Source organism: Chroicocephalus ridibundus, chromosome 3 (genome assembly GCF_963924245.1).
Source record: "Chroicocephalus ridibundus chromosome 3, bChrRid1.1, whole genome shotgun sequence".
Lineage (NCBI taxonomy): Eukaryota > Metazoa > Chordata > Aves > Charadriiformes > Laridae > Chroicocephalus > Chroicocephalus ridibundus.
The window spans coordinates 91518560-91544066 of NC_086286.1; the positions used below are offsets into that span (position 1 = coordinate 91518560).

Consider the following 25507-nt stretch of genomic DNA (forward strand, 5'->3'; position numbering starts at 1 on the left):
TTCATTTTCAATGGAAAAGTGTCGATGTTACTTCCTAAAACTATATGTTGTGAGACAGAGAAAGAAAACTGGGAGTAATCTTATTCTGAAAAAATATTTAAGATGGTCTTAAATTTGCTTATACTTATTACAGTCTAGTGTACTGGCCTAAGTAAACTTCTGGTTATTTTGTATTCATCACATCGAGTGAATGACTTTTGGGGTTTTTTTTAAGCATTGTTTAATCTACCTCTCATGATTTAGTAGTTTACTCTCTCTTCTTATTTCTTAGGCTCAGTAAAACTGGATAAAACTAACTCTGTAGAATCACTTCCAGAACTCCTAACATCTGACTCTGAAGGTAGTTATGCAGGAGTGAGTAGCCCCAGAGACTTGCAGTCCCCTGACTTCACAAAAGGATTTCATCCAGAGAAGACTGAGGTTGGATTTCTTTATTCCTAGCCATTTTTTTTTGTGTTTATCTACTTCATCAAAAGCAGTGTTCTTATTTTGGAGTGTTTCTGAGAAGCTGTTGTCCTTAAAATGGAGTAGACAACTTCAAGTAGTTATTGTTTGTCTGATAAAGCAAATAAAAATGAGTATTCCTTATTAAATCTTCTAAGGGTAATTTCGTCATGTGATACCATAATAATTTTTATACGCTGTAGTGTTCAGACAAATTCAAGCTGAAAGAGTAGTTACGTAAAGTCTTCATCTACTTCATTTAAAATGCAAAGCAAATCTGAAGTTCAGAAGCCAAAAAAACAAAACCAGAAGCCAAAGAACTCCAGGGAAATCCTGCTGTTCTTTGACTACCGTAGTTGGACAGAAGTATGGTCCAGCATAACTGAGGCATAACTAGAAAGAGAAATAAGTTTGAGAGAATTGTGCCTGTGTTAAGTGTTAAAACTTCAGAAGTTAACATCTCTGAGTGAATTTTCCACTATCAAGATGCATAATTGGACTTAAATGATTTGGGGTGAAGTGAGGGAAGGAAAAAAAAAAAGGTACAAATAGCAGACTGATATGGGATTCACTTTGTTTTTGCTATTTTTGGGGTATCCTTTAAAATCTTTTCACTTAAACATCATTCACGTTTTTTGTAGGATCACTTTTTTTTTTTTCCTAAATGAAAAAATACAAGAATATTTATTCAGCATTTTTCTGTCTTTTTTTAGATGAAGGACAAAGCATGCAGTCAGGGTATGAAACCCTCTCAGCCTAACAAGGAGTTGAAGTTGTACAAGGGATCATCAGCACTGACGCAGTCTGTTCCACAGTGCATTCCCAGTGCTAAAAACAGTTCTGCAAGCTCTCCCAATTGGGTAGCAACCAGTTTCAGGTGGAGTAATAGTTGTGGTGCCTACCTAACTTAGAATCACTGTTCTACACTTGGTAGTGAATGCTGATAACTTTTTATTTTTTTTTAACTGCTACCAGTCTGGACTATCTGGACAAAAGATAATATCTTTTTTTTTTTTTAAGGCCTGCTTGGTTAACACTTTGTAAAATACTTGGCAGTTTTTTGTAGAATCAGACCGTGCCTGAAGCCATTAGAACCACCATTGTACTTTGACATTTTTAAGGCATGCCTTTAAACAGTCTGTGAAAATCAACGCCACAGGTTTAACTGATGCAGTAATAAAAAAATTATTAATTTTTATCTGTAGCGGTATCTGCATATGAAAAAGGAGCGGTACTGTGATAGATTGAAGTTCTGTCTTGCCTGGTGTCCTGTCTCTGACAGTTGTCAATAAAGGTTGAATAGAGAAGAGTTTAAAGGTTTAGGGAATCATATAGCGATAATTTCACACAGTTTTCCCAGGCTCTGTTGGTTTGTGGCTAATGGGCTTTGGGCTTTGTGGCTACAGGTGATAGAGCTGTAGAAATTAGAAGTTGCAGCTCTGAAGTATATTGTTTGGTGAGCAGGGTCCGTTAGGAATCTGTTTTGTCTCATTATGTATTTGGGCAAACCTAGTCTGGGCAGAGAGGGTAACACATCCCACAACCAACTCTTTGGCCTTCAAACTGGTTGGAAGAAACTTCGCCTTCATCTGCTATCTTAGAGTTCTTTCTGAACCTTTTTTAGAGGATTGCATGAAAAGAGAACAAATAAAACCGTAGGACTTTGTTGTAATGTCACTGTGCCTTTATGGGTTTCCCTTGTACTCTTTCTTCACTTTTTCTAGTATTGCTGATATGATGTCAAGAAAAAGAAGGCAGCACTGTTGTGTAGAATGTTTAAAGGATTAATACTGTAGCATATTTGGTTGAACTACTGTGGAGGAGCAGTGACAACAGGCTTTGGTGTGACCTCCCAGGGGTTAATTCACTAGTTACTCTATGGCAGTTGGGTTTATGTAGGGAGAGACAGAGGCAGTGCTGCTTATGTTTTATTTCAAAGCTTGTCCTTGAATCTAGTGGTAGCACTGCTTAGTTTACAAATGTCTTTATGTGCACAGGTTTTAATTTCTAGTTTCATGTAAAGCTTGGAAATGTCTGGATTTAATTCATGTTTATTTCTGTGGAAGTCTAAAATTAAGCCATTTATGAAAAATAAACTGATTCCTAAAGTTTGAGAATATTACTAGTGTTTGTACAGAGCTCAAACTTTGCAAAGAGTGTTCTGTTTACCATGTGAAATAATTTTAATCCTGTTCTTCAAAGAAAGATCTAATTCAACCTTCATGAAAGAGCAGTGAGTGATGCCTCTGTAGTACTTGGCATGAGCAGTTGACTACTAAATCAGTATCCTGGATTTAGGTATCTGATTTTTTTTAAAGTAATCATAGTTCACATCTTTTTATTTCATAGTGTAATGCGTCTTGAAAGTATTTTTATAGTGAGCTTTTAAATATGTATATATTTATAAAAGTTTTGTCAGAAACATTCTATTTGAGGTTTGCCATAATTGAGGAAACAGACATAAATTATACATCCTGTTACCAGTCTTATGTATGATTTAGAGGATTTCAGTGAAGGCTGGAACTGTGGAATGTAAGTGAAAATGAGTGCCTTGTAAGGTAACTTTTTATTTTTCATTTAGCCCTGCCAGCCCTCCTGCTATGGATCTCAGAACCATCATGGAAATTGAAGAAAGTATGCAGAAATGTGGAACCATGCCAAAGGCAAATTCAGGGTTGGTAAAAAACCAATATCTATAAAAGAAAAGTGTGATAGACCAGGCTATTACAAATTTACTTAGTGGTTCAGGCAGTTCAGAGTTTAAAACAAGCAGGAAAAAGTTGTCCGATTTGTTTTTGAACAGCTTTGTTTACTTCAGTTCATTATATTGTTTTTCTGTGAGCATAGAAAATTTATCCCTGTATTTTCCTGTAGTCATGTTTGGTCAACTACTGCAAAAGGTGTCTTAGCTGTTGAAATGTGAAAGAGTAAGCTAGTATCTGAAATCAGTGGCCTGCTCTGCTGAGCTTTCCTGTTTCCCACCAAAAGAATTAGTTCTTGTCCCTAGCACTTTGGAAATTACTTGTGGACAAGTACTGTAGTTGATCCTGAAGTCTGTTTCTTGTCTTGCGTTCTATGACCTCCCTCAGCACCCATGTGTTGATATTGACAATTTTGCTCAGGCAGAAGCAAGCGTGGTTCTTGGAGAAGCATCGCAAAGACGCAGGGAGATAAACGTACATTTTCAGGAGGCAGTGGATTAAACCTAACGTGTCTTAACTGGTGACATATGGAAGGGAACTGGAGATGACTTTCATGACCTTTGAAGTGTAGCATCCTTTTAAAGGAGAGCTGGGACAGTAGTCCTGGAGCCTAGTAAAGGGTTGCTGGCTACGTAGATTCAGAAGTTGTGAACAAAACAGCCAAGACCGAAAAATCCAAATAGCTTAGAAAACAAATTATTACAAATAGAAAAAATGGCTATGTTATGTTCTATATGTTTTTTATGAATTAATATTGTTGGTTTAAGGGAGCTAAGCTTCTGACAGTCCCTAAAAAACCCACAAAATTAGAAAATAGTCTTCAACTGGTGCTGTTCCATCTCTCTTGGCGATTTGATTCATTCTCTGCCTGTTTTCATTTGTAGACGTGTAAGTGAAGAATAGTTTTATGATGCTTTTCTTTCTGTCACTCTTGATATTCATTGAGCCTCCTTTTGATCCCTAGCCACCCAACCCTTCCCCCCCACCCCCCACCTGTACTTCCCTTTTAGCACCCTAGTCAAAGTAATTTGGTCGAAGAAAGAAGTATTTCTGAGTTTAATTTGCTAGATTAAAGGTGAGTCATCTCAAAGGACACTGATCTTACATCTCTCTTTGCAATATCAATTCACAGCAGAATGGCATCTCATGGAATCAAGCTTTCTCAGAAGCAAAGGAAAATGATTGCCCTGGCAGCAAAGGATAATGGGTCAATAACTAGCAGCACAGAGCCTACTACATTAATAACCACACCACCTCCACCTACAAAAGTTGCGAAACTAGGGAATGCATGGTATGTTATAAATCAAATACCCCTTCTTTTTCTTTGGAGGGTTTTTACATTGAATAGTCTCTTAGATGCAGTTTCATAAATAAAAATGGCCTAGGTTCTGTTCACTAAAAAGACTGGCATTGAACTATTTGTATCTACATTTGGTAGTAATCTAGAAATTCAAAGGGGGCAGGGAAATGCAGTGGTTGCAGTTTAACAGTTTCTTTAAATTTTACTATAGTGAGTCAGAAGACTGCATCCCATCTGGTTCTTGCCTGTGTGTGATGTGGTATTTGCAGGTGGTATCAAAGGGAAGTATAGAAAAAAGAACATGGAGCACAAGCTCTGAAACTTAGTCAGGAAGAGGTTATTGAAAACCATTATGAATGCTGTTTTTTCTCTGTCGAAAACATAAAGAAAAATGTTAGCCCTTCCTGGGGGAAAGGGCTAGAATGACTTTGGAGTAGAGCAAAAATAGACTGACATTGTAGATAACAAAGTTATCTAGGTGGCTAGGAAATGGAGAGAGTGACAGATGCCGCTTAGAATTCTTATGCTGGAAGGATGCATAATGGGTTTAAAATGACTTTTAATGCTGATTACACACAATGTATGTTCCAAGTTAATATCACTGTATGAAATAGAAAAACGGTTTATCATCTGTTCAATGAACTAGGCTCACAACAGTGAATGTAATGAGGTGCTGCCCCAATTCATGCTTTGTTCGTCACATTTACAGTTGCTATTGGATAAAAGCATAAAGGCATAAATGTAAAAGTTGTAAGCTATGTAAATTTAATTAATTTAATTATTACAGAGTAAATACCTTATGTGCATGCTGGGCAGTTCTGCCTCTTCCTGTTCAAGAATGTCTAGACTTTTATTGCAGCTTGCTTCTGTACTGGTCCCTAGAGGAACTCTGTGAGTCAGTCTCCTCTCTGTAGAGCTTACCTGTTTGTGTCTTAGTGGGAACAAAGCTTGCTGCAATACCCACCATGGTCACCCTGTTGTAAATGAAGTCTTTTTTTAGACAATTTAGCGCTTTTAAATGCTATTGTAGTTGTTTTATTTTTGTGCTGGATAGATTTCAAAGTAAAATAGGAGTCTGTCTTTCAAAGGATAGGTTTACGTTCCACAATTAGAGCCATCTCCCTCCTGTTTCTTTTGTCTCTCTTTTCTTTGATCCTTTGTGTTAATTGGTTGCTCCTTTCAGAAGTAAGAGTACTAAGTATCCGCTGCAATCTTTGCCTTTCTGCTATGCTTCTGTATGTTCAAAGCAGATGTGTAGCCGGTTAGCTAATTTAATGAATGTATGGAGAGAAAAACAATCACATCACTAGCTGGCTGAAGAAAAGGTAGGCTGCTTCCTGGCCATAGTTGCTTCCTGAGGGGCGTTACGCGTCGAAAAGATACAGGCAATATCTAGAACTGCTTGCTTCTCTGCTCCATTTCATGTATCTGTTACCTCATCTTTCTTTTTTAGATGGATGTTATTATGATTAGCACCTTGAGTTTGAAGTGCCTTTAGATTTATTTGAGATTCCACATAGGTGTGCTGTTATCTTAGTTTAAGACCGTAGCAATAACAGTAATATCCCAGAACATAACAATGGTAAAATAGAGCTGGTGTTCAAAATATTCATCATGGGGAAAAACTGAGAGAGTATGTTGTAATCATCCCAAAATCATGCGTTATAAATCAGATAATTATTAATTCTACTTCCAGTTACGACACCAGCATAAACTTTACTTCTCTAGTGGACACCATGCAGCACATCCAGCCTTGTGGTTAAAGGGCTTCAAGATTTTACAGGGCCATTCAAGGATCACTATCAGTCTGTTCTGCAGTTGTTTGATGAATTCAAGGTAGTGTGGCATGATGTGTCCTTCAAGTAGTGATTTGGACAGTGAACACAGAACGTAGGGTTTGGAAGGGCCCTCTAGAGATCATCTAGTCCAACCCCCCTGCTAAAGCAGATTCACCTAGAGCAGGTTGGAGAGGAACGCATACTGGCGGCCTTTGAGTATCTACAGAGAAGGAGACTCTGCAACCTCTCTGGGCAGCCTGTTCCAGTGCTCTGTCGCCCTCAAAGTAAAGAATTCTTTCCTCATGTTGAGATGGAATTTCCTGTGTTCCAGTTTGTGCCTGTTGCCCCTTGTCCTGTTGTTCGGCACCACTGAAAAAGGGTTTGGCCCCATCCTCCTGATACCGGCCCTTTAGATATTTATAAGCATCGATGACATCCCCTCTCAGTCTTTCCTTCTCCAGGTTAAACGGACCCTGGTCTCTCAGCCTTTCCTCATAAGACAGATCATCTTTGTAGCCCTCCGCTGGACTCTCTCCAGTAGTTCCTTGTCTGTTCCTTGATGGCTAGGATTCCTCCACGGGTCAGTGAGAATAAGTGCAAGAAATCTTCTCTGTAGACATCTGTATATCATGGGTATATCGTACGTATATTGTAACTTTAAAAAAAAAAGTTATATGCCATGTATTTGTAGTGTCCAGCTTACAAGCTATAGAGGTATGTTACTACAGTAGTCATTTACAAAAATGAACTGCCTAAGATGACCCGGTTTTAAAAATATGCAGCAGACAATATTTCAAGTGAACCTGAGAAAAGGTTGAATTATTTTGTTTTGATTTATGCAAGCAGGATTTAAATTTCTGTCTTCTGAATTTGTTTTCAACCATGTACACCTAATACCAAAATTTAGGGTCTCATTTACTCTCACAGCCCCCAAAAGTTACTCTGATTTAACATTTGGAAAAGCCCACATTTTTGTCTTAAAAAGGAAATAGGGTTTTCTTTGCACTTAAGGATTCAGACTCTACCTGAACTGTAATTGGGACCTTCACAATAAGAGAAACAAGGTTTGCAAGATTTATCATCTGAATTCTGAGTGGATGAATTTGAAAATCCTTAACACTGATCCTCTGAAATGCTGCAAAGAACACGCTACCTGCTTTACACAGGTGATACTGATACTGCAGGTCAAGCGGCAAATTAGTTATTTGGCTTAGCTAATGCAGGAGTCACAGGGCAGTTAGAGCTCTGAGGCTTAAAATTTGCTGGGAGAGACTCACAGTTGAATCAGATGGTGACCAACACAGGAAATACTGAGTTATGTTATCCTTTATTACATTAAAAAAAAATAATTCCATCTATGATTTTTAATTTTACTATTAATGTTATAATTATGCATAAACAATGTGTAACCTAACATCTACAATGGTGATGTACAGTCTTACATACACAAATTACACGGGCTCATTCACATACTAATTTACGCGTTGTTACAAATCCACCGCCTTTCTCCCCATCAGTGACTTGGCATGGCAGCACCAGGGAAGCCCTGCTCTTGTGCACTACCCGATGGGTGACTCAAAGGGGTGTCTGTGCTGATGTGGTAGGACAGCTGCAGCTGGCCAGGGGTGCTGCTAACGAGGTGGACCAGGGCCTGCATAAGTCAATCCTTTTCCGCAGACACCCAGCAAAGTCAGGGGCCTTTCAGTGATCAGCGCTCACAAGTGGGTCTTTGGAGTCTTCAAAAGAACTTCCCCAGACCTTCCATGCCATGGCTTGGGCTGATGTTAGTGATCACTGTGTAGGCATTTCATGGGTATTTTCAACCAGTAGTCTTAAATATCATCAGTTAATTTCCTTTTTTGTTTTACTAGCCTCTTTCAAGCTGCAGTTTTATATGCTTGTCTCTGACAGACTTTGGGTATTGAGTGAAGGAGGCTATGAGAACTCCTCTGCAGAAGGATGTTTGTATAGGGTATCTGTCTTTCTCCAGCCTGGTCTTTTCCATCTCCCCTTCATAGACAACTTTTAGGTACAATAAAGCCTGAATCGGGTTTTGGAGGACATTGCATAGCTTATGTAATTATCTGGGGTTCTTCAAAAGAGTTTGGTTTTTGGTTTTTTTTTTTGTTGTTTTTGTCCCTAAGTCCTATTTTTCAGTGCAAGATAAATGACTCTGTAAAAGTATTTGTACTAATTGACTTAAGCACGTGAGCTAGATGCCTCTAGTTAAATAACTTTGCTTCTTAATACAGAAAATAAGATATTAAGAGAAGCTCTGATAAAAGGCATATAAAAATATCGGGCATAACTTCCTTGATCTGATATCTGAATAGTTTGACTATCCAAGCTATTAGGCTACACTCTGATAGATAATTCTTTACCTCTTGGGTGTTATTTAATTTTAAACTACCAACTGCCTATGAACTGTTCCTTGCATTTAAAAAGCAAATATGGACTGATTTTTTGAATGTACTTAGATAACTGTCTCCAGAAAATATATTGTGGTCTTAAGGTTCTGATTAAACAGTTTTTGAAAGTAGCTGGGCTCTACTGTGTTACACAAACCATCTTAAGTGGAAATTCCAGGATATACTTCAGGAGGGTGGAATCCAGTCTAACGCTCATGTGGTCACCACGCATGATACTGTACGTTCCTCTGGCTGCTGATCTGGAAAATGCCAGTAGCTCAAGAATTCAAGCAAAGAACCAGTGGGAGGTATATGGATATTTAAAATTATGCCTAGCTGCTGGAAGGGAGCATTTGTTGAATAAACTTTAAGCTACTCTAGGGAAGGCATCAATTATTTGATTGCCCCTGCTAGTTGTTTTGTATGCAAGATAGAATGGTGTTACTCATCTGCTCTAATATTGTATTTGCAAAGTTATATCTGTAAATTCACAATGGACTATTAGAGTGCATTTGGCAACAGACTGAGTTTTCCACGCATGCAATAGAGTCAAAGCTGTAGAACTTGTGTTCCAATGAAATAAGATATTCATCTTGGATGTGCAGTGAGCACACTTGCCAGAAGGGTGTGGGACCTTCCGGTTCTTTTTTGGCTGACTAAAAGACAGAGTCTATCATACACGATGTTTTACCTTTTCCACCAAAAGAAAACTCCAGTTTCATAGTTTGGGGGGGACTGAACCTAGGTTTCCTCCTTTAAAGAAAAGTGGAAATTAGAAAGGGGGGGAGGAAATCAGGAAATCATACTAGTAATACTTTGAAAGTATATTGTGCAAGAAGCTAGGACCTACTTTGATTGAGGGAGGGTGGTGTTGTTTATTTGCTTTTCTTTTTTTAAGCTCAGGAGAGCCTATGGCATTTCAAAATTGGAGGCATAAAGAAATTTGAAGTCTGTCTTGAGAACTAACAATTGTGTATTTTAATGTCTAGGTTGTCAGTTTGTCAGTATTCCAGTTTATACTGAAACATCAGCAGTTTTGGAACTTCATACTTTGTCTTGTAGCTACAGCCTAGAGCTTTGATATCTTGTAGCTACAGCCTAGAGGAACCTACCTAATCATATTAACGCTTTTTAAATAAGATGTATAAACTAGTTTTTCTAATGCTACAAATTAGATAGAAATAGCAATGTATCAGGCAGGATAAGCTGAAATTTAGAGTTGTTACCGTTAGGAAAATTTGTACCAGCTGAAGCCGAACCATTTAAGCCACTGGTCATTGTTTTGGATACGTTCACAAGCTGAGAATCGCTCAGGGTTGGGTGGTTGGTTTTGGGTTTTTTTTGAGGGGGTGGTTTTGGGATGTTTTTGGTGCTGTGTTGCAAGTGTATCTGATTGCAGTACAGAATTTTTGTGAAAATGGGTAGGCTACTGAAATTGTTACTAACAGAAGCAACTTCTGTGGCAGAAAATCCTAAGGGAACCGTTCGCCTACTTGATACAGTAAGTTTGGGGAAGTTCTGGTCAAACACTTGCCCGGACTCTTGTGTGCTGGCTGGTACCAGGAATAGAGGGTGTGCAAAATAACTATGAGCCCCTGCACCTGCAGGTTCCAATTCTGCTTTCTATGTCTTCTGTGCTGCTCATGCAGTGGTTAAAAAAAAAAAAACAAAAACAAAAAAAAACCCACCAAAAAAACCCCAACCACCAACCCAAAAACAAACAAACAAAACAAACAAAAAAACCCCAACAACACTACCCTACCTCACCCCCTGCCAAACTTAATCCCAAGTGGTCTGGCATGGGGTTCAGACATCACTTATAACTTTCAGATGCTTTTGCTGTAAGATTTCAGGTACAATATTGACTATGTTGCAATATAGGTGTAGTTTGAAAGTCTTTGGCTTGAAATGCTTCCCTTCTTATGGTAGCTGCATAAACAATTAGCATGGTATAGAAAGCTTGTTTTACTTCAGTAGTGGTTATAATTCATCTCTTATTTCCTTGAGAAAATAATGAGCGGAGCTATTCTTCCAGTACATATTTCGTATACTAAGCATAGCAGTGACACTCATTGTCAAATAAAGATAAATGTAACCAATGAAGAATTAATTCCAAAGTCTTGATGGGTAAGGGAAAGACTAATGGTAACTTCCTTGAATTCTGTAAATAAAAAGGCTTTTGGATCAGAAAGTGTTCAGAATAGCTATGATGCTAAATTGCTATGTATTCATACTGGTTTATTTTTGAAAGATAACATGCAGCCTCTAGCTCAGTAACAGTGCACATTATACTTGGGCAAGTAAAAGAAAACAAAGCATATCAGTTTTATGAACTTCACTGTGGATTAAGTTATTTATAGAGCCTCCAGCAGGTGTGAGTAACTCATTCAATATTTTGGAGAAAGAAGATGAGCTATATTTGACTTCCATGGTGATAAACTAACAGTACGAAAGTACTAATTGTGTGATTTATGAGCATACTTTTCAAGGAGTAATACTGTTAGAAAAGGTACAGCTTGTCTAAGACAAGGTGTCTGTAAAATAAAATTGCCTTTTAAGAGGATGGGTTAGGGGGAAAATAGATGGACGGGTGGTTTTGGATTGTTTGGGGTTGTTTTTTTTCCTTCTAGTGAAATTTCCATACTACTAGCTTGTTCTGTTTTCATAGGTATTTATTTTCTGATGTTTACCTATTTGATCCAAAGTGACTTATTCTAGTGAATGGGGTCGAGCTGGCATAATGGTGAGATACAAAAGCTAAGTGACATAGTATTTTTATTTTTACTAACTGAAAAAGGCCCTCTTTGCTATATGAATTGCGGAACAATATGAAGTCCTGGAAGGTGCAAGTATAAAATGAGTTGTTGTGTTGTGGGTTTTTGTTTTTTAAAAGGTCATCTTCATTGCATTCTGCTTTGCCAAAGTCATTCCGTGATCTTGTAATGGAAGAAGAAAAATGCATGAGTGCGAATAATTCATCTGGTACTGGTATCAAAAGAGCTGGATGTAAAGGAACTGAGGATTCATCAGTCCAAAACACCACAAGGTGAGGGAGCAGTCTTTTCCTAATTGATCAGCCACTATACAAGAACCACAATAACCTGTTTAAATTTTGGTGAAATAATAAAGGATAAAAATGTCATTAAAGAGAAAAAAATCCTGTAAACATTCTTCTAATGAATTCTGTTAATAGGATTTTATGAACTAAACGCTCCCATGAATAGGAACCTTAAAGACTGAAGCAATATAATGCCACTGCTAATATTTTGTTTGAGGTTCGAAGTGTTTGTGTCCATATATATGGGCACGTATATGTGTGTGTGTGTACAGTAGTACATGTATGCATGTAGAAAAATGATAAATCTATATTTTCTAACTTCTGTAGAAATTAGATATTGCTTTGCATTCAGATACAGCATGCATGAAACAGTTTGCTTAGGGGTATTTCTGTGTAACCACTGAGTGAATAAAATCAGTTTATTCAACAGAGTTATGGCACTTTCTGATCTGAGTTTTCTTATAAACTGACTTAATTGTTTAGGTCCAACTTTTCATGGATTAAGAGGGCTTACTAAAATATTGATGCATCGATTATGTCTGTGTACTATAATTAGTGGGGGACTACAATTCTAAGGGCAAAAATAACTTGTTCTGAGGTGCATGTGAATTATATGTCTAGTTATTAGACAATATTTCCCCTTGGTCAAATTGTTTTAGCCACGCATCTTCTTGCTGCCTCCAAGAAAACCTCTGCTTGGGTTTAAAATAACTGTCTAAGCTGAGGAAAGAAATCTCAGCCTTATTCCTGAAGGTCTGTATGACTGAGTTGCCCACCCACCTGCATCTCTTCCCCCTATCATCAGTAACTATGCTATGTATTTCAAATACACTTACAAGACAGAGGGCCTGAAAATCTTGCAGACTTTCCCACATGCTGTCTGGAAGCAGCACAGGCCAGCTGCCCCATGGTGGTAGGGAAGGCAAGGGTGATGGCAGGACTGGCCAGGTGGTGGCCTCCCTAAGGAAGGGCACAGTCCCTCTGTGCCCGAGTGAGGTGAACAGGGCTCCAGGAGGGAAACCAGGGTGAGACACAGTCAGTGAGTGCAGACAGGTCCATTGGGATGAGGCAGGGTTAAGGTCAAGCCTGGAAGTCAAGTCAGGGTCAGGAACAGCAAGGCTGGGCTTGGGCATAGCTGCAGTGTAGCTCAAGAAAGTCCTTCGACTGAGGGACTGAGCTTAAATGCAGCTTCTGAGTAAAGAGGGGGAACCCCTGTGAGCATTTGCACAGCTCCTCCTTACAACTCTGTTTATAGCAGCCTGACTCAAGTTTACACAGCTGAGGGAAAAGAGTTTGCAGAGCCTGTTGGTGCACAGGGAGCCCTGACAACCATTACCTCCCAGTTTTTCTTATGAACTCCTGTTCCATCCCCCTCCAAAAACCGTCCTCTTTATAAGGAAAAGAAAGTTCTGCTGGACCTCCCTCTTGGTTGCTCAGCTTGTGTAGGAACTGGTGTTACTCTAGGACAGAAGTAGTATGTATCCTATTGGTAGATAAAGAACAAAATAAGGGTAGAAATATAGGAACATTGTGTGGGGCATTGTGTTAGGGGAGAGAGGTAGGAGGGATTTGGAGAATGTGTGTGACGGGTGGGTATTCTTCAGGAACAGAGCAATAAAGCTAAAGATATTGCTGTGAGTGGAGATGTAGGGACATGAAGCACAAATCTGCAGAAAAACATCATTAATTTTGTTGCTAGCAAAATAATAAAGCTTTTCGTCACATGGGAGATGACAAGGGCTGTCAATAAGGGAATTTTCACTGGATGCTATTATTTACTGTGTCACACCTGCTCTGTGATCTTCATAAAGTCATTTCTTTTCCTTTTGGATTGCTCTGTCTAGTCTGTGCAATCTGACCAGCCTGCACGCTCTCGAAGTGGATTATCTGAGATGAATCCAGGCCTAATACGTTAGCTGCCTGAAAATGATACATTAAGCTAGTGGGAATAGATGACTAGATTGACTATAATCAGTTGGAAAAGTCGGCAATTCCAGAGCTATTTCAGGTTTTGAATTGTGTCTGAAGATGCTTATTTCTGTCTATTAGGTATAAAGAGCCTAGGTGACTAGTTCATCCATCTGGAAGTTAGGAGTTGAGTTTCTAGTTTGAGGTAATTTTATTCTTGGACTGTACAGTTTCTGTCATGGTAGGCTCTGATTTTTGCCTGTGGCATTCAAGGGCTATTTCTGTGAAGATTAATTATCCACACCCTTACCCCTTCCTTTTTAAGGAAAGGAAATTACACGTGCATAGTAGCAATTATGCATAGCATAAGTAATCCTCATCTGTTGACGTCAGACTCACTGATGGGACACTGAAGATACTTGCATGCCTTCTGTTCCTGCTTTGTCTTTTTCCTTTGGATAAACTGCAGTAAGTAAGCCAACAGTTTTCTTAAGTCTGTGGATAAGGGATTTTTGGTGGTTGTATAAACAGTCTTCCATGTACCGTCACCTTCCAATTTATGCAACCCAGAAATTTTCTGTAGATGAACCATGTCATGAATGTGGAGATGTGAACTGGATTCAGTCCAGAGGCAGATCAGCCCAAAAGTTGGTCTGTGTGGATGTGGCTGCATTGTTTCCAGGGACAGCTCAGCCTTGGGAGGTATGCTGTGCAGCTGTGCATGTGTAGCTCATAGTCCAAGCTGAAAACATAGGCCTGACATGACTTAACTTTGTTGTGGCAGCCTGGGTTGTCTTCACTGTGTTACTCCAGGGAGCAGTGAAGAGTCTTAGTGGAAACAAGTCTTTGTGGCTTCGCGTGGGAATGGCCTAGTTCTGGCAGGGCTAATAATGAGCTAATAAGTAGTACATGACTCAACTGGTACAGCAAAACCCAAGAGGTTCTGCAGGAGACCAGGCTTTGTGTTCCGTTTCTGAAAGCAGTCATTAGATCAGGGAGGCACTGGACCTGAACTGGCTTCAAATGAACCAATCCTCAGGAAACAGTGGGGAGCTGAGTGCTGGGACAGCTTGGTGGCTGTGCAGGAGTCATGGCAAGTTCAGCCAACTGACTTAATCAGGTTGGTTCAGTACTGATGATACTTGGCTGGTTTGTTTCCATGCAGAACCACTTATGTCTCTGCATCAGTCTTTAATTTTCAAGACTTCCAGGTTTCCAAGTTCTCTATTTTTGAGGATTTTTTCCATTTTTCTGTATATGCTAGCTTACCGTTTCCCGTCTGTTCCATTTCTCTCAGTTATTTTGATGCCAGCTGAGGAATTAATCTAGCATGTTGAAATATCTGCATTTGATTTAATATCTGGACCGAGTGTCTTGCTAGCAAGAAACACAGATGTACGTATGTACAAACAGCTTCAAAATATCTGAACTGCTTCCTACATTTTAAAGCCACATTTAAATTGAGGGAGATGACACAGGTTATTTAAACTTATCTTTTTAATTGGTAACTAGAGCGTGCTTACACTGGAACTATTAGTAAATTTCTGCTCTGGTGGGGTTTTTGGTTGGTTTGTTTGTTTAGAAGTCTTACTCTGGAAAGAACTTTTTATCTGTACTGAAACAGGTTTAAGTATAACAGTCTACTTGGATTAATTTATAGTAGTGCTGTGAATACTTCGAATTGTGAATGGGAAAAAGTGTAGCTGTCAAATGGTCTGAATAGGTGTTGGTCGGTGTTACATGTGCAGGAAGGTGAGCATTATTAAAGCAGGTGGAAAAAGAGAAACTTGAGAGATGACACCAGAATAAATGCATTTAGTAAGTTGTACAAACATGCTCTTGATCAAACCAACCAGCAAGGAGAAAAACTGCCTTCATCTCCTTTTCTCCTTCATTCCTTTTCTCTGGTTCTTTCCTGCTTTTTATTATGTTATTATTTGTCTTAAGTGCAGTAAAACTGGAAGCTGACTTATCTAGACTTCAGCTGAAAAGTAGTCCCCTGCTGTTGAAAGCATAGAATAATTTAGATTCTCTAGTTCAGCCTCCTGCTCAAAATAAGTCAAACTAGATCCTGTTGCTCAGGGCCTGGTCCAGTTGAGTTGTGACTGCTTCCAAGTATGAAGATACCCCAACCTTTCTGTGCAACATGTTCCAGTGTATGATCATCCCCATAGTGGGATTTTTTTTTTCTTACATCTCACTGGAATTTGCTATTTTGCAGCTTGTGTATGTTGCCTCTTATTCTATCACTGTACATCTCTAAGAAGATTTCCAAGAAATCTTTCTAGTACAGCCCAGTATGCAGTTGGTCACCTTTGCTGCTGCAAGGGCGTGTGCTGATTAATCTTTGACTTGCTGCCAGACAGGACTCTGCAGATCCTTCTCTGCAGAGCTGCTTTCTAGACAGTTGACCCCTGGCCTGTACTTCTGTGTGGAGCTAGTCTCTTCCAAATACAGGACTTCCCACTTGCCACTGAAATTAATGAGTTCTCATTTGCCCATTTCTCCAGCCTCTTGAGGGCCTTCTGTATGGCAGCCTGCTATCGAGAACATGGACTGCTACACTGTCCCCCCCCATCCATCTGTGGCCTTTCTGAGAGTGCGCTCCTTTCTACCAAAGGTGCTAAACAGGATTGATCGGAGTATCAGTCCCCGTGTACCAGCAGTAGTACTTGGTTTCCAGTTGGACTTTGTACAGGTAACCCACAACCCCTGAAGCCCTTCGATCCAGCCCATTTTCCACCCATCTTGTCCATTTACTCAGTCCGTATTTTTCAGACTGAGTATAAGGATTTCAGTCTTCCTCTGGTGTAGACTGTCTCTGCTTGCACCATTTCTATGTGTCCTTTTTGAATTTGAATTCCATGTACAGTTGCCTGTTCAGTCCTACTAATCTTCTGCCATGCTTGCAGGGTTTCAAGCACATTGAAACAATCTGGTTTTGTGTTTGGAGGAGGCTGTCCTTGTATATCAGAAATCAGTCCAGATAGTGTCTATATGAAGTGCAGTCATTCTCTCTAGTTCTCTCCTTTGCAAGGTTAGAGAGAATTTTTCATCTTCTCTCAGAAGATGATCAGTGGAAGACTGAAAAATCAGTTACTCTCCTCTGCATCTATGACAGTTTAAATTATTCTTCCTCGAAGCTGAGAGACCAAAACTGAAAGGTTGTCCAAATAAGCTTTGTCCAGTGTGGTATAGGTTGTCTAAAGTATTTGTTTCAAATGGAAACAACTTTTTTTTCTTTTTCCCCCTAGCCATATACTTCTGATTCATTATTGTGATCAGTACACCCGGGATTCTCCTTTTTCTCTTCAAGCTGAAAAAACCTCCCAGTTTATAACTACTACAGCCTTCACTTCACAGTCTTGTTTCCTACTTCTGAATTTCCTTTACCATGGCTTTGTTCCACAATCGTACCATTAATTTTTATCCTTTCCTAAATTAATACCATCTCTTAATATTTTCTAGTGGTTTGAGCTTTGCTGCTTATTGTGTCTACCAACATTACATTAGTTACATTTCTTTTAGTGAACTTATTCTCAAAAATAATGATTAACCCAGCTGTAAAGTGAGTAGCAAGGTTGAAGAGGTATGAGAAACTTGTTTAAAAAGGAAAAAAAGTTATGTGGCACTTGATTCAGTGTCTTACAGAATTCCCATATTTGTTTGTCACACTTTCCTGGCATGACCCGATACCTTTCTTAAATAAAATAGGATTCTCTCACCTGCCATGGGTTTTCTTGTACCAAAGATAAAACAGAAAAAAAATATTTACAAGATACTGATTTTTCTATCTTTTTTCCGTTTTTAACTATTCTCAACACCTATGGAAAAAGCATTGCATATTAATTAGGTCAAAATAAAGGCACTGCAGCTATATAGATACTCAGTCTGGAGAATCATACAGCAAATTTGACCACTCCTACCATGGAGCTGTTGCTTTATGTGACAGTTCTCAAAACTCTGGAATAGTGGTTATCCGGAAACATCCAGTTCTGAGATTTCCACACCTTTTTGGTTTCTTCTCCATAGAGTGTACCACTGTCTGTCCTGTCAGTGTCTGATATAGAATCATAGAATAGTTTGGGTTGGAGGTGACTTCAAAGGTCATCTGGTCCGACCCCTCTGCAACGAACAGGGACATCTTCAACTAGATCAGATTTCTCAGAGCCCCGTCCAGCCTGACCTTGAACTTTTCCAGGGATGGGGCATCTGCCACCTCTCTGGGCAACCTGTTGCAGTGTTTCACCACCCTCATTGTAAAAAAAATTTCCTTATATCTAGTATAAATCTACCCTCTTTTGCTTTAAAACCATTACCCTTTGTCCTATTGCACCAGGCCCTGCTAAAATGTTTGTCCCCGTCTTTCCTGTAGGCCCCCTTTAAGTACTGAAAGGCCTCAATAAGGTTTCCCTGGAATCTTCTCCAGGCTGAACAACCCCAACTCTCTCTCAGCCTGTCCTCATAGGAGAGGTGGTCCATCCCTCTGATCACTTTTGTGGCCCTCCTCTGGACTTGCTCCAACAGGTCCATGTCTTTCCTGTGCTGAAGACCCCAGAGCTGGACGCAGTACTCCAGGTGGGGTCTCACCACAGCAGCCTAGACGGGCAGAATCGCCTCCCTCGACCTGCTGGCCATGCTTCTTTTGATGCAGCCCAGGATATGGTTGGCTTTCTGGGCTGCAAGTGCACGTTGATGACTCATGTCAAGTTTTTCATCCACCAGTACCCCCAAGTCCTTCTCGGCAGGGCTGCTCTCAATCCCTTCATCCCCAGCCTGTATTGATATGGGGGGGTTGCCCCAAGCCAAGTGCAGGACCCTGCAGTTGGTCTTGTGGAACCTCATGAGGTTCACACGGGCCCACCTCTCAAGCCCACCCAGGTCCCTCTGGGTGGCATCCTGTCCCTCAGGTGTGTCAACAGCACCACACAGCTTGGTGTCATCCGCAAACTTGCTGAGGGTGCACTTGATCCCACTGTCTATGTTGTTGATGAAGATATAGAAAAGTAGTGGTCCCAATACAGACCCCTGAGGGACACCACTTGTCACCCATCTCCATCGGGACATTGACCACCATTACTGAAAATGGAGGGTAACGATCATTTTGACTGATGTGAACTGTGGAAACACGGAAGCAGTGTGACCTGGCAGAAGGTGTATTTGATGGTTTTGTTTTGAGGGAGTAACACTGTGAAAAGCCTCTTTTGAAGTCCATTGTTATGCCCTGGCAGCTGTTGCTGCAGATACGTATTTTTCCCTGAGCGTTAAATTTGTGTTCATTCTGTTCCAGTAGTTGGCTGTTTGGTGGGCAAAATCATGTTTTGTGACAAAAAGCTGGGCATGGTTCACTTAAATGCCATTTTTGATGATGGATGTTGCATTTCAGATTTCTTGACATCTTGCCCTCATTGCTTAGTGGTAGGAATCATGGTTTTTGTTGTCCTTGGAATTGTGTTCTGGGGAAAATATTCCAGGCAGAGAACTTAACAGTTACTGGAATTCTCCTTGCTTTCTATAGATTTTTCCTCTTTTCCAAGAGTTTGTGGGCACTTACAGAGGCTTACTAAAGCCTTAAAGAAAATTGAGACTGATTTATTGAAATACCAACACCCTTTGGTTTTTTTACAGTGCTACAGAATAATTCAAAAAAGTCTGATAGCATTTCATAGTATGCTGTAACAGTTTTTTAGCATTCCGGAAATCACAAAAGCTGCCAAAGATAGGTCATATCTTTATCTCAATAATGAGAATAGGTCCCTCTCTTCCTACTGATCTACTGATGTAGGATTTTTCTGACAAAAATACTTGTTTCTTAAGGCATACAATGTACTAAATGTGACTTATTTTTCTTGAGAGGTTAACATTTTGCAACTGAATAAAATATCCTCCTGTTGGGAATTCTAGTGATATTTCAGGATTCATTTTTTTTTTCAATGCTGTTAATTCTAGTTTTATGCTCTTCTTATGAATGTGGGAGATGGTTGCAGGATATGTACTGAAAGCGTGTAACTTCTGGGCTTACACTTGAGGAAATAATTTAGTAGTGCTGTTGTAGCCCTGGTTCTTTTATATGAACCGCTTGATTTCAATACAGGACAGTTGTCTTTTTATAAAAATCTTGAAGCTATATTCTTTTCGTATTAATTGCAAACATTTATAGTCAATGCTGTTAGTGCAGAAGTCAGTTGACTATTTCACATGTAAAAAAAACACTACTTTTTTTTTTTTTTTTAAAAATGCCTTTATTCAAATGCTCAAATGTTAGGGAGTGCTAGAATTAACACCCAAGCTGAAAATCCATTAAGTTCTGGTAGTCAGAAATGAGCACCAATGTCTCCTCTAGTCACAGTATCACACTTAGAGACAAATTCAGCATTACATCCTAGTGCCTTTCTTATGGAAAACCCCTACACGTTTGTAATTGCCTACTGTAAATTTGTACTTCACAATATGACATAGGAGAATGCTCTGTCTGTGACTGTCACTCTCCTATCGTACCTGTCTCCAGGTGCACCTCTAGAAGTAGCCCAGGTCTGGAAGACTATGTTCTGGATTCTCCACAGCTGGAGAGTCATAATTAAGTTTGACAGTGGCTTAGATTCTGGAGCTTTTTTCTATGTGTTGTTCTGACCATGTTCTTGATGTTGCCTCATAATGTCATTTGGTTTTTTTTTCTTTTTTTTCCAGTCCTTGGTTATCAGCATCACCATCTAGCTCTCCTGTGATAGCACCTGTCATGTTTTCAGCTATTGTAGAAGAGGAGCTCCAGCAAGAAGCTGCTCTTATTAGGAGCAGAGAAAAACCTTTGGCTTTGATCCAGGTAAAGTGCTAAGTTACTGCAGCTGTGAAGTAACACAAGGAGTTTCCAATAGCTGTTTCAGAGATCAGATTAATTATGTATTGGTACACTTAGTATAATTTACATAATGATATTAAATATCATTTAATAACTTCACATTGCTGTTTGATACGGTAGGCCTATATTAAAGTCAGATTGACTACTAAGTCCATGATTAATGCATTCACAGCATCAGAGAGTGGTTGAGGTTGGAAGGAACCTCTGGAAATTGTCTAATCCAAACCCCTGCTCAGAGCAGGGTCAGTTAGAGCAGGTTGCTCAAAGCCATGGCCCTGCAGCTTTTGAAAATCTGCAAGGATGGAGACTCTCCATGGCTTCCCTGGGAAACTTCCAGTGTATAACCACTCTCACAGTAAAAAAGATTTTTATCTTTAAATGCAATTTTCTTTATTTCAATCTGTGCCCATTGCCTCTTCTCCTGTCACTGGTTACCACTGAGAAGAGCATGGCTCAGTCATCTTTATTGTCTCACATCAGATATTTATACACTTTGATACACTCTCTAAGCCTTCTCTTCTCCACGCTACAGCAGCAGCGTCTCATACATCAGATGCTCCAAGCTCTTAATCACTTCTTGTGTCCCCTCACTGGACTGTCTCCAGTATGTCCATGTCTCTCTTGTACTGGGGAGTCCAGAAGTGGACCCAGCACTCCAAATGTGTCTCAGTAGTGCTGAGTAGAGGGGAAGGATCGCCTATCTCAATCAGCTTGTCCACTACAACCCCACGTCCTTTTATGCTAAGCTGCTTTCCAGCTTGTCGGTCCCTAGTGTGTACTGGTGCTTGGGGTTATTCTTCCCAGGAGCTGGACTTTGCATTTTTCTTTGTTGAATTTCATTAGGTTCCTCTTAGTCCATTTCTCCAGCATGTCTGCGTCTGTCTGAGTGGCAATGCAGGCATCTGGCATATCAGCCACTCCTTCCAACTTCGTATTGTCTGCAGCTTTGCTGAGGGTGCACTCTGTCCCATCGTGCGGGTAACTAATGAACATGTTAAGCAGTACTGGCCCTAGTCTCAGTCTCAGTATTCGTGCTAGTGCCTGGCCTGTAGCTAGACTTCAAGCCACTGATCACAACTCTTTGAGATCACTAGTTCAGCCAGTTTTCAGTCTCTCTCACTGTCCATTTATATTGTCCATACTTAAGCTTGTCCACTTAAGCTGTACCACTTTCCTAGGGATCAAGATGAGGGTGACTGGTAGGTAGTCACCCAGATTCTCCTTGCGCTTCTTGAAAGTAGGAATGACGTTTGCTTCCTTCCAGTCCTCAGGAATCAACCTTTATTGCGACAACCTTTCAAAGATTTTTTTTTTTTTTTTGAGAGTGGGCTTGCAGTCATATCCGCCAGCTCTGATCTGAGGGGCCTGGGATTGCTGAAGGCTGATTTTGCAACTAAAGACCAAGATGAAGTCTGTTAGTTCCCCAGCCTTTCCCATCTCCTTTGTCATTCAGCAGTGAGCTCGTGTTGTCTTTTTGCTGCTCTGGAAGCCTTTCTTGTTGCTCTTCATGTCCCTTGCCAGAGTCGACTCTGGATGGGCTTTGACTTTCCTAATTCTCTTCCTGTGTGTTCAGTGTCTCTGTTTTCCTTCTGAGTCGCCTTTCTCTGCTTCTGCCTCTTATATGCTTCCTTTTAGTTTGAGTTTTGTCAGGAGCTTTTTTTCCCATCCATGCAGGTCTCCTGCCATGCTTCTTGCTCTTCGGCATGGACCATTCTTGAGCTTGGAGGAGGTGATCCTTAAAATCAGCCAGCTCTCCTGGACCTGTCTTCTTTCCAGGGCCATATTCCATTAATTTTTTCCAAGCAGATCCCTGAACAGATCATAGTCTTCTCTGAAGTCTGAAGTCTTCTGAAGTCCCAGGTTGTTATCCTGCTATTTGTCTTGTTTCCAACTCTCGGGATGCTGAGCTCCACTATCTCATGGTCATTGCAGCCAAGGCTGCCCTTGACCTTCTCATCCCTGACCAGTCCTTGTTTGTTTGTAAGTATGAGATGCAGCAGAGTGTCTCCCTTCATCAACTCCTTGATCTGTGTTAGGAATTTTTCACCACTGCAAACCTTCTGGAGTGCTTGTGCCCTGCTGTGTTGCCTTTCTAGCAGATACCAGGGTGGCTTGTTTCCCATGAGGAGCAGGGCCTGCAAACATGAGGTTTCTTCAAGTTGTCTGAAGAAGGCCTCATCTACTACTGCTTCCCGATTAGGAGGTCTGTAGCAGACATGCATTCAGTAAAGACAGTTCATAACAATGATACTGGTGTAAATATAGCTCTGACACATGTTCTTTTTTCCTTCCAGATCGAGGAATGTGCTATTCAAGATTTATTAATCCACTATGAAGCTTTTGACAACCCTGATGAATTTGTGACTGTTGAAAGGGCTCCGCAGGGACCTATAGCAGCACCTATGTGGAACAAGCACTAATTTGTACTCTTCACAGTCCGTGTTGTATGTGCACTTCTGAAGTTCTAATCCTGGTTACAAGTAAAACAGGACTGGAAGAACAGCAATCATGTAATTTTTAACATCAGCATTAAAACACTGCACATGACCACTAGGTATTTGTTAGGGAGAATGGAAGTAGTGTGTTCACTGTGTCCTTTACCCACAGTAGATATTGTATGTATGTTTTGAGAGAATTTCTTTAACAAAACATATTATTAGTAATGTTACATGAAGCTGTAGATTGGAAATGTACTTGCTAATCTTAAATTGTGAGGGTTTTTTGTTAAATTCACAGATGGCTGAAAAGCGAGTGCTTATTTTGTGATTTAATGTGGAATTGAATGTGTGGAATTATACATCTTTAAAGTCAGGGGAGGGGGGTTATGTTCTTCAGAGCTTCCTGGCAAATTGGGAATATTGGAAAAAGCTTGTGCTTGAACTTCACGTAAAAGTACAGTTTGATAATGCAGTTTTCCTTAAGTTGTGTGTAAGTACGGGCTCTCTGATTGTTGCGGCCAGTGCTTCTTGCTGTCATGCTCCACCATGAACCTCTATGCTGTACCGAAGTGCCCTGCCGTTGCCTGCCCTCAGTTCGGTTGTGCATGTTTTTTCCCTGTCGTGAGGCTGGCCTTCGAGCAGTCAACTCTGTTGTGAAGTAAAGCACGCAGGTGAAGAGAATGTGGTGGCACTTAATGAGCTCATCTTATAGTCTTATTCCGGTAAATATGGTACAGTTTTAGAACCACTGTGTTTTAAGGAACAATTCACCTGAAGTGCTGAGGAAATAAAAGATCTGTGTATTCATCGTTAAAGCTATAGGGACGAATGCTTGACTGTGGAATTTGCAAACACCTAACCTTCAAAGATTATCATAGGTGGCTTTCAGTATTGTGTGTTCCAAAGTTCTCTGTGCCTGGTTTAAACAAATTTACATATATATATATATATAAAAACAAAAAGTAAAAAAAAAGTAGCCTTATCTGCAATATTCTGTCTAGTTTGTTTGTATAGGTGTTTTTGAACTTGTACTTTTTCAGTAGTGTCAGTACTCACAAACTCTGGAAAACTGGAATTGAGAGAGCTACAGAAAATGAATGTAGAGCGTTGATCACTGTGTGATAAAAAAATCTTGGGGAAAAAAACCAAACAACTATGTAGATAAGTTTAATGGTTTCAGGTCAAGCTACACCAAAAAATCCCCCGTAAGAATTGTAAACAAATGCAATAAACCATAAAGTCTTGATTTACACTAAGATAATGTACTTTTATGTGCTGTGTATATATAATCAACGCTTTAGGTAACTATAAAGTAATCTAAAAGTATTTCTTTTGTGTATGAAACAAGAACTGTTGGCATTTTGAAGCTACACAGGCAAAGGAAGATGTAGCTTTTAATTCTATTTTTAAATTCTACTGGTGATTCATTCACTATACTGATGAGAATGCTCGCATTAAGCGCTTTACTTGATGCACTGCAGGGCCTTAGGGCCTGCTGAAACTGTCTTTTGGAATTAAAAAACAACCATGGGAAATAGCTATAAAACCAGTGGGCCTTTCCAGGTACGAACCCAAGTTGTTCTCCAATATAAAATCATTGCAGAGGTCCTAATTTGCATTTTGATATTTTTTTTTTCAAAATCGATTAGAACATGCTGTTTAAAATGTCATTCTCCTGACATTATAAGAGGATTCGTGCTTCCACTGTGCCAAGAAGCTTGACTGCTTATAGGTTCTGGGTTTATTGTAGCAGTTTGTTTATGCATCATCACTGGTTATACTTAATATTCACAAACAACAGTGAGGAACAATCAGTGTACCACTCTTCTAAAACTGAGAATGTTTTGGTTTTTTTTTAAACTGTGTTAGAACAGCTTAAAGTTAAGGCTGAAACGTGTCACAGAAAGCTGTGTAAACTTGCAGATGCCATTTTTATTTGTCTGAAAACTTGGAAATTAACAGAGTTTAAAATGTCTGAAGCGTACATAAGAAATTCAAATTATAGTGGGAACAGAAATAAAAGTTTCTAAATCCCTGGATACACCCTGGGGATAGCTTATGGTACACATGAAAAAGAGCTCAAAGAGCCGCTTTCTGTATTATTTCCCTATTATAAGCACTACTTTTTTTTGATTTAAAAAAAAAAAAAAAAGTGGGGGGGTGGGGACACAGGTAGACACCAAAATAATTTGAAGTCCAAAAGCATTTAAAGAAGTTGAGTTCCATAATTTGACCGTAGCAGAAAACTTCAGCAGAGCCTTTGTGAATACCTTCCTCTTAGATTATGCAACTAGAATGTCCTGTTGCCATCTACCAGTGATTTATCGGGGGGGCTGGGGGGGTGGAGAGGGGGAGGAATTCAGTTAAAATGCATATCGTAGAATGTGTTGGGTTGGAAGGGGCCTTTAAAGGTCATCCAGTCCAACCCCCCTGCAGTAAGGAGGGACATCTTCAACTAGATCAGAATCAGTACAAAGGACAACAAACTCGCACGCATGCAATACGAGTTTGAAATGAAAGAGTTTTTAGTAAGGGTGCAGCAAAGGAATTCTCTGAGTTCAGGGAGTCCCTCTAATGGCTTGGGTGAGTCTTTCCTTGGATGGAAGAGTGGTGTC

General features: G+C 39.9%; 1 protein-coding gene across 3 annotated transcripts in view; it reads left to right on the forward strand.

Moving 5' to 3' along the window:
• Window positions 1–24955, forward strand: part of IBTK (inhibitor of Bruton tyrosine kinase) — a 62052-nt gene extending 37097 nt beyond the window's left edge. Inside the window, exons 22-28 of one of the 3 annotated variants that reach the window (XM_063330103.1) lie at window positions 272–420; window positions 1158–1321; window positions 3026–3118; window positions 4282–4437; window positions 11526–11678; window positions 20286–20418; window positions 22749–24954. In XM_063330103.1, coding sequence (XP_063186173.1) covers window positions 272–420; window positions 1158–1321; window positions 3026–3118; window positions 4282–4437; window positions 11526–11678; window positions 20286–20418; window positions 22749–22874 — 974 coding nt within the window. In that variant the 3' untranslated portion in view covers window positions 22875–24954. Of the gene's footprint in view, window positions 1–271; window positions 421–1157; window positions 1322–3025; window positions 3119–4278; window positions 4438–11525; window positions 11679–20285; window positions 20419–22748 lie in introns of all 3 variants that reach the window. The other 2 variants (XM_063330102.1, XM_063330104.1) reach the window with 2 other exon arrangements.
• Window positions 24956–25507: the final 552 nt, after the last annotated feature.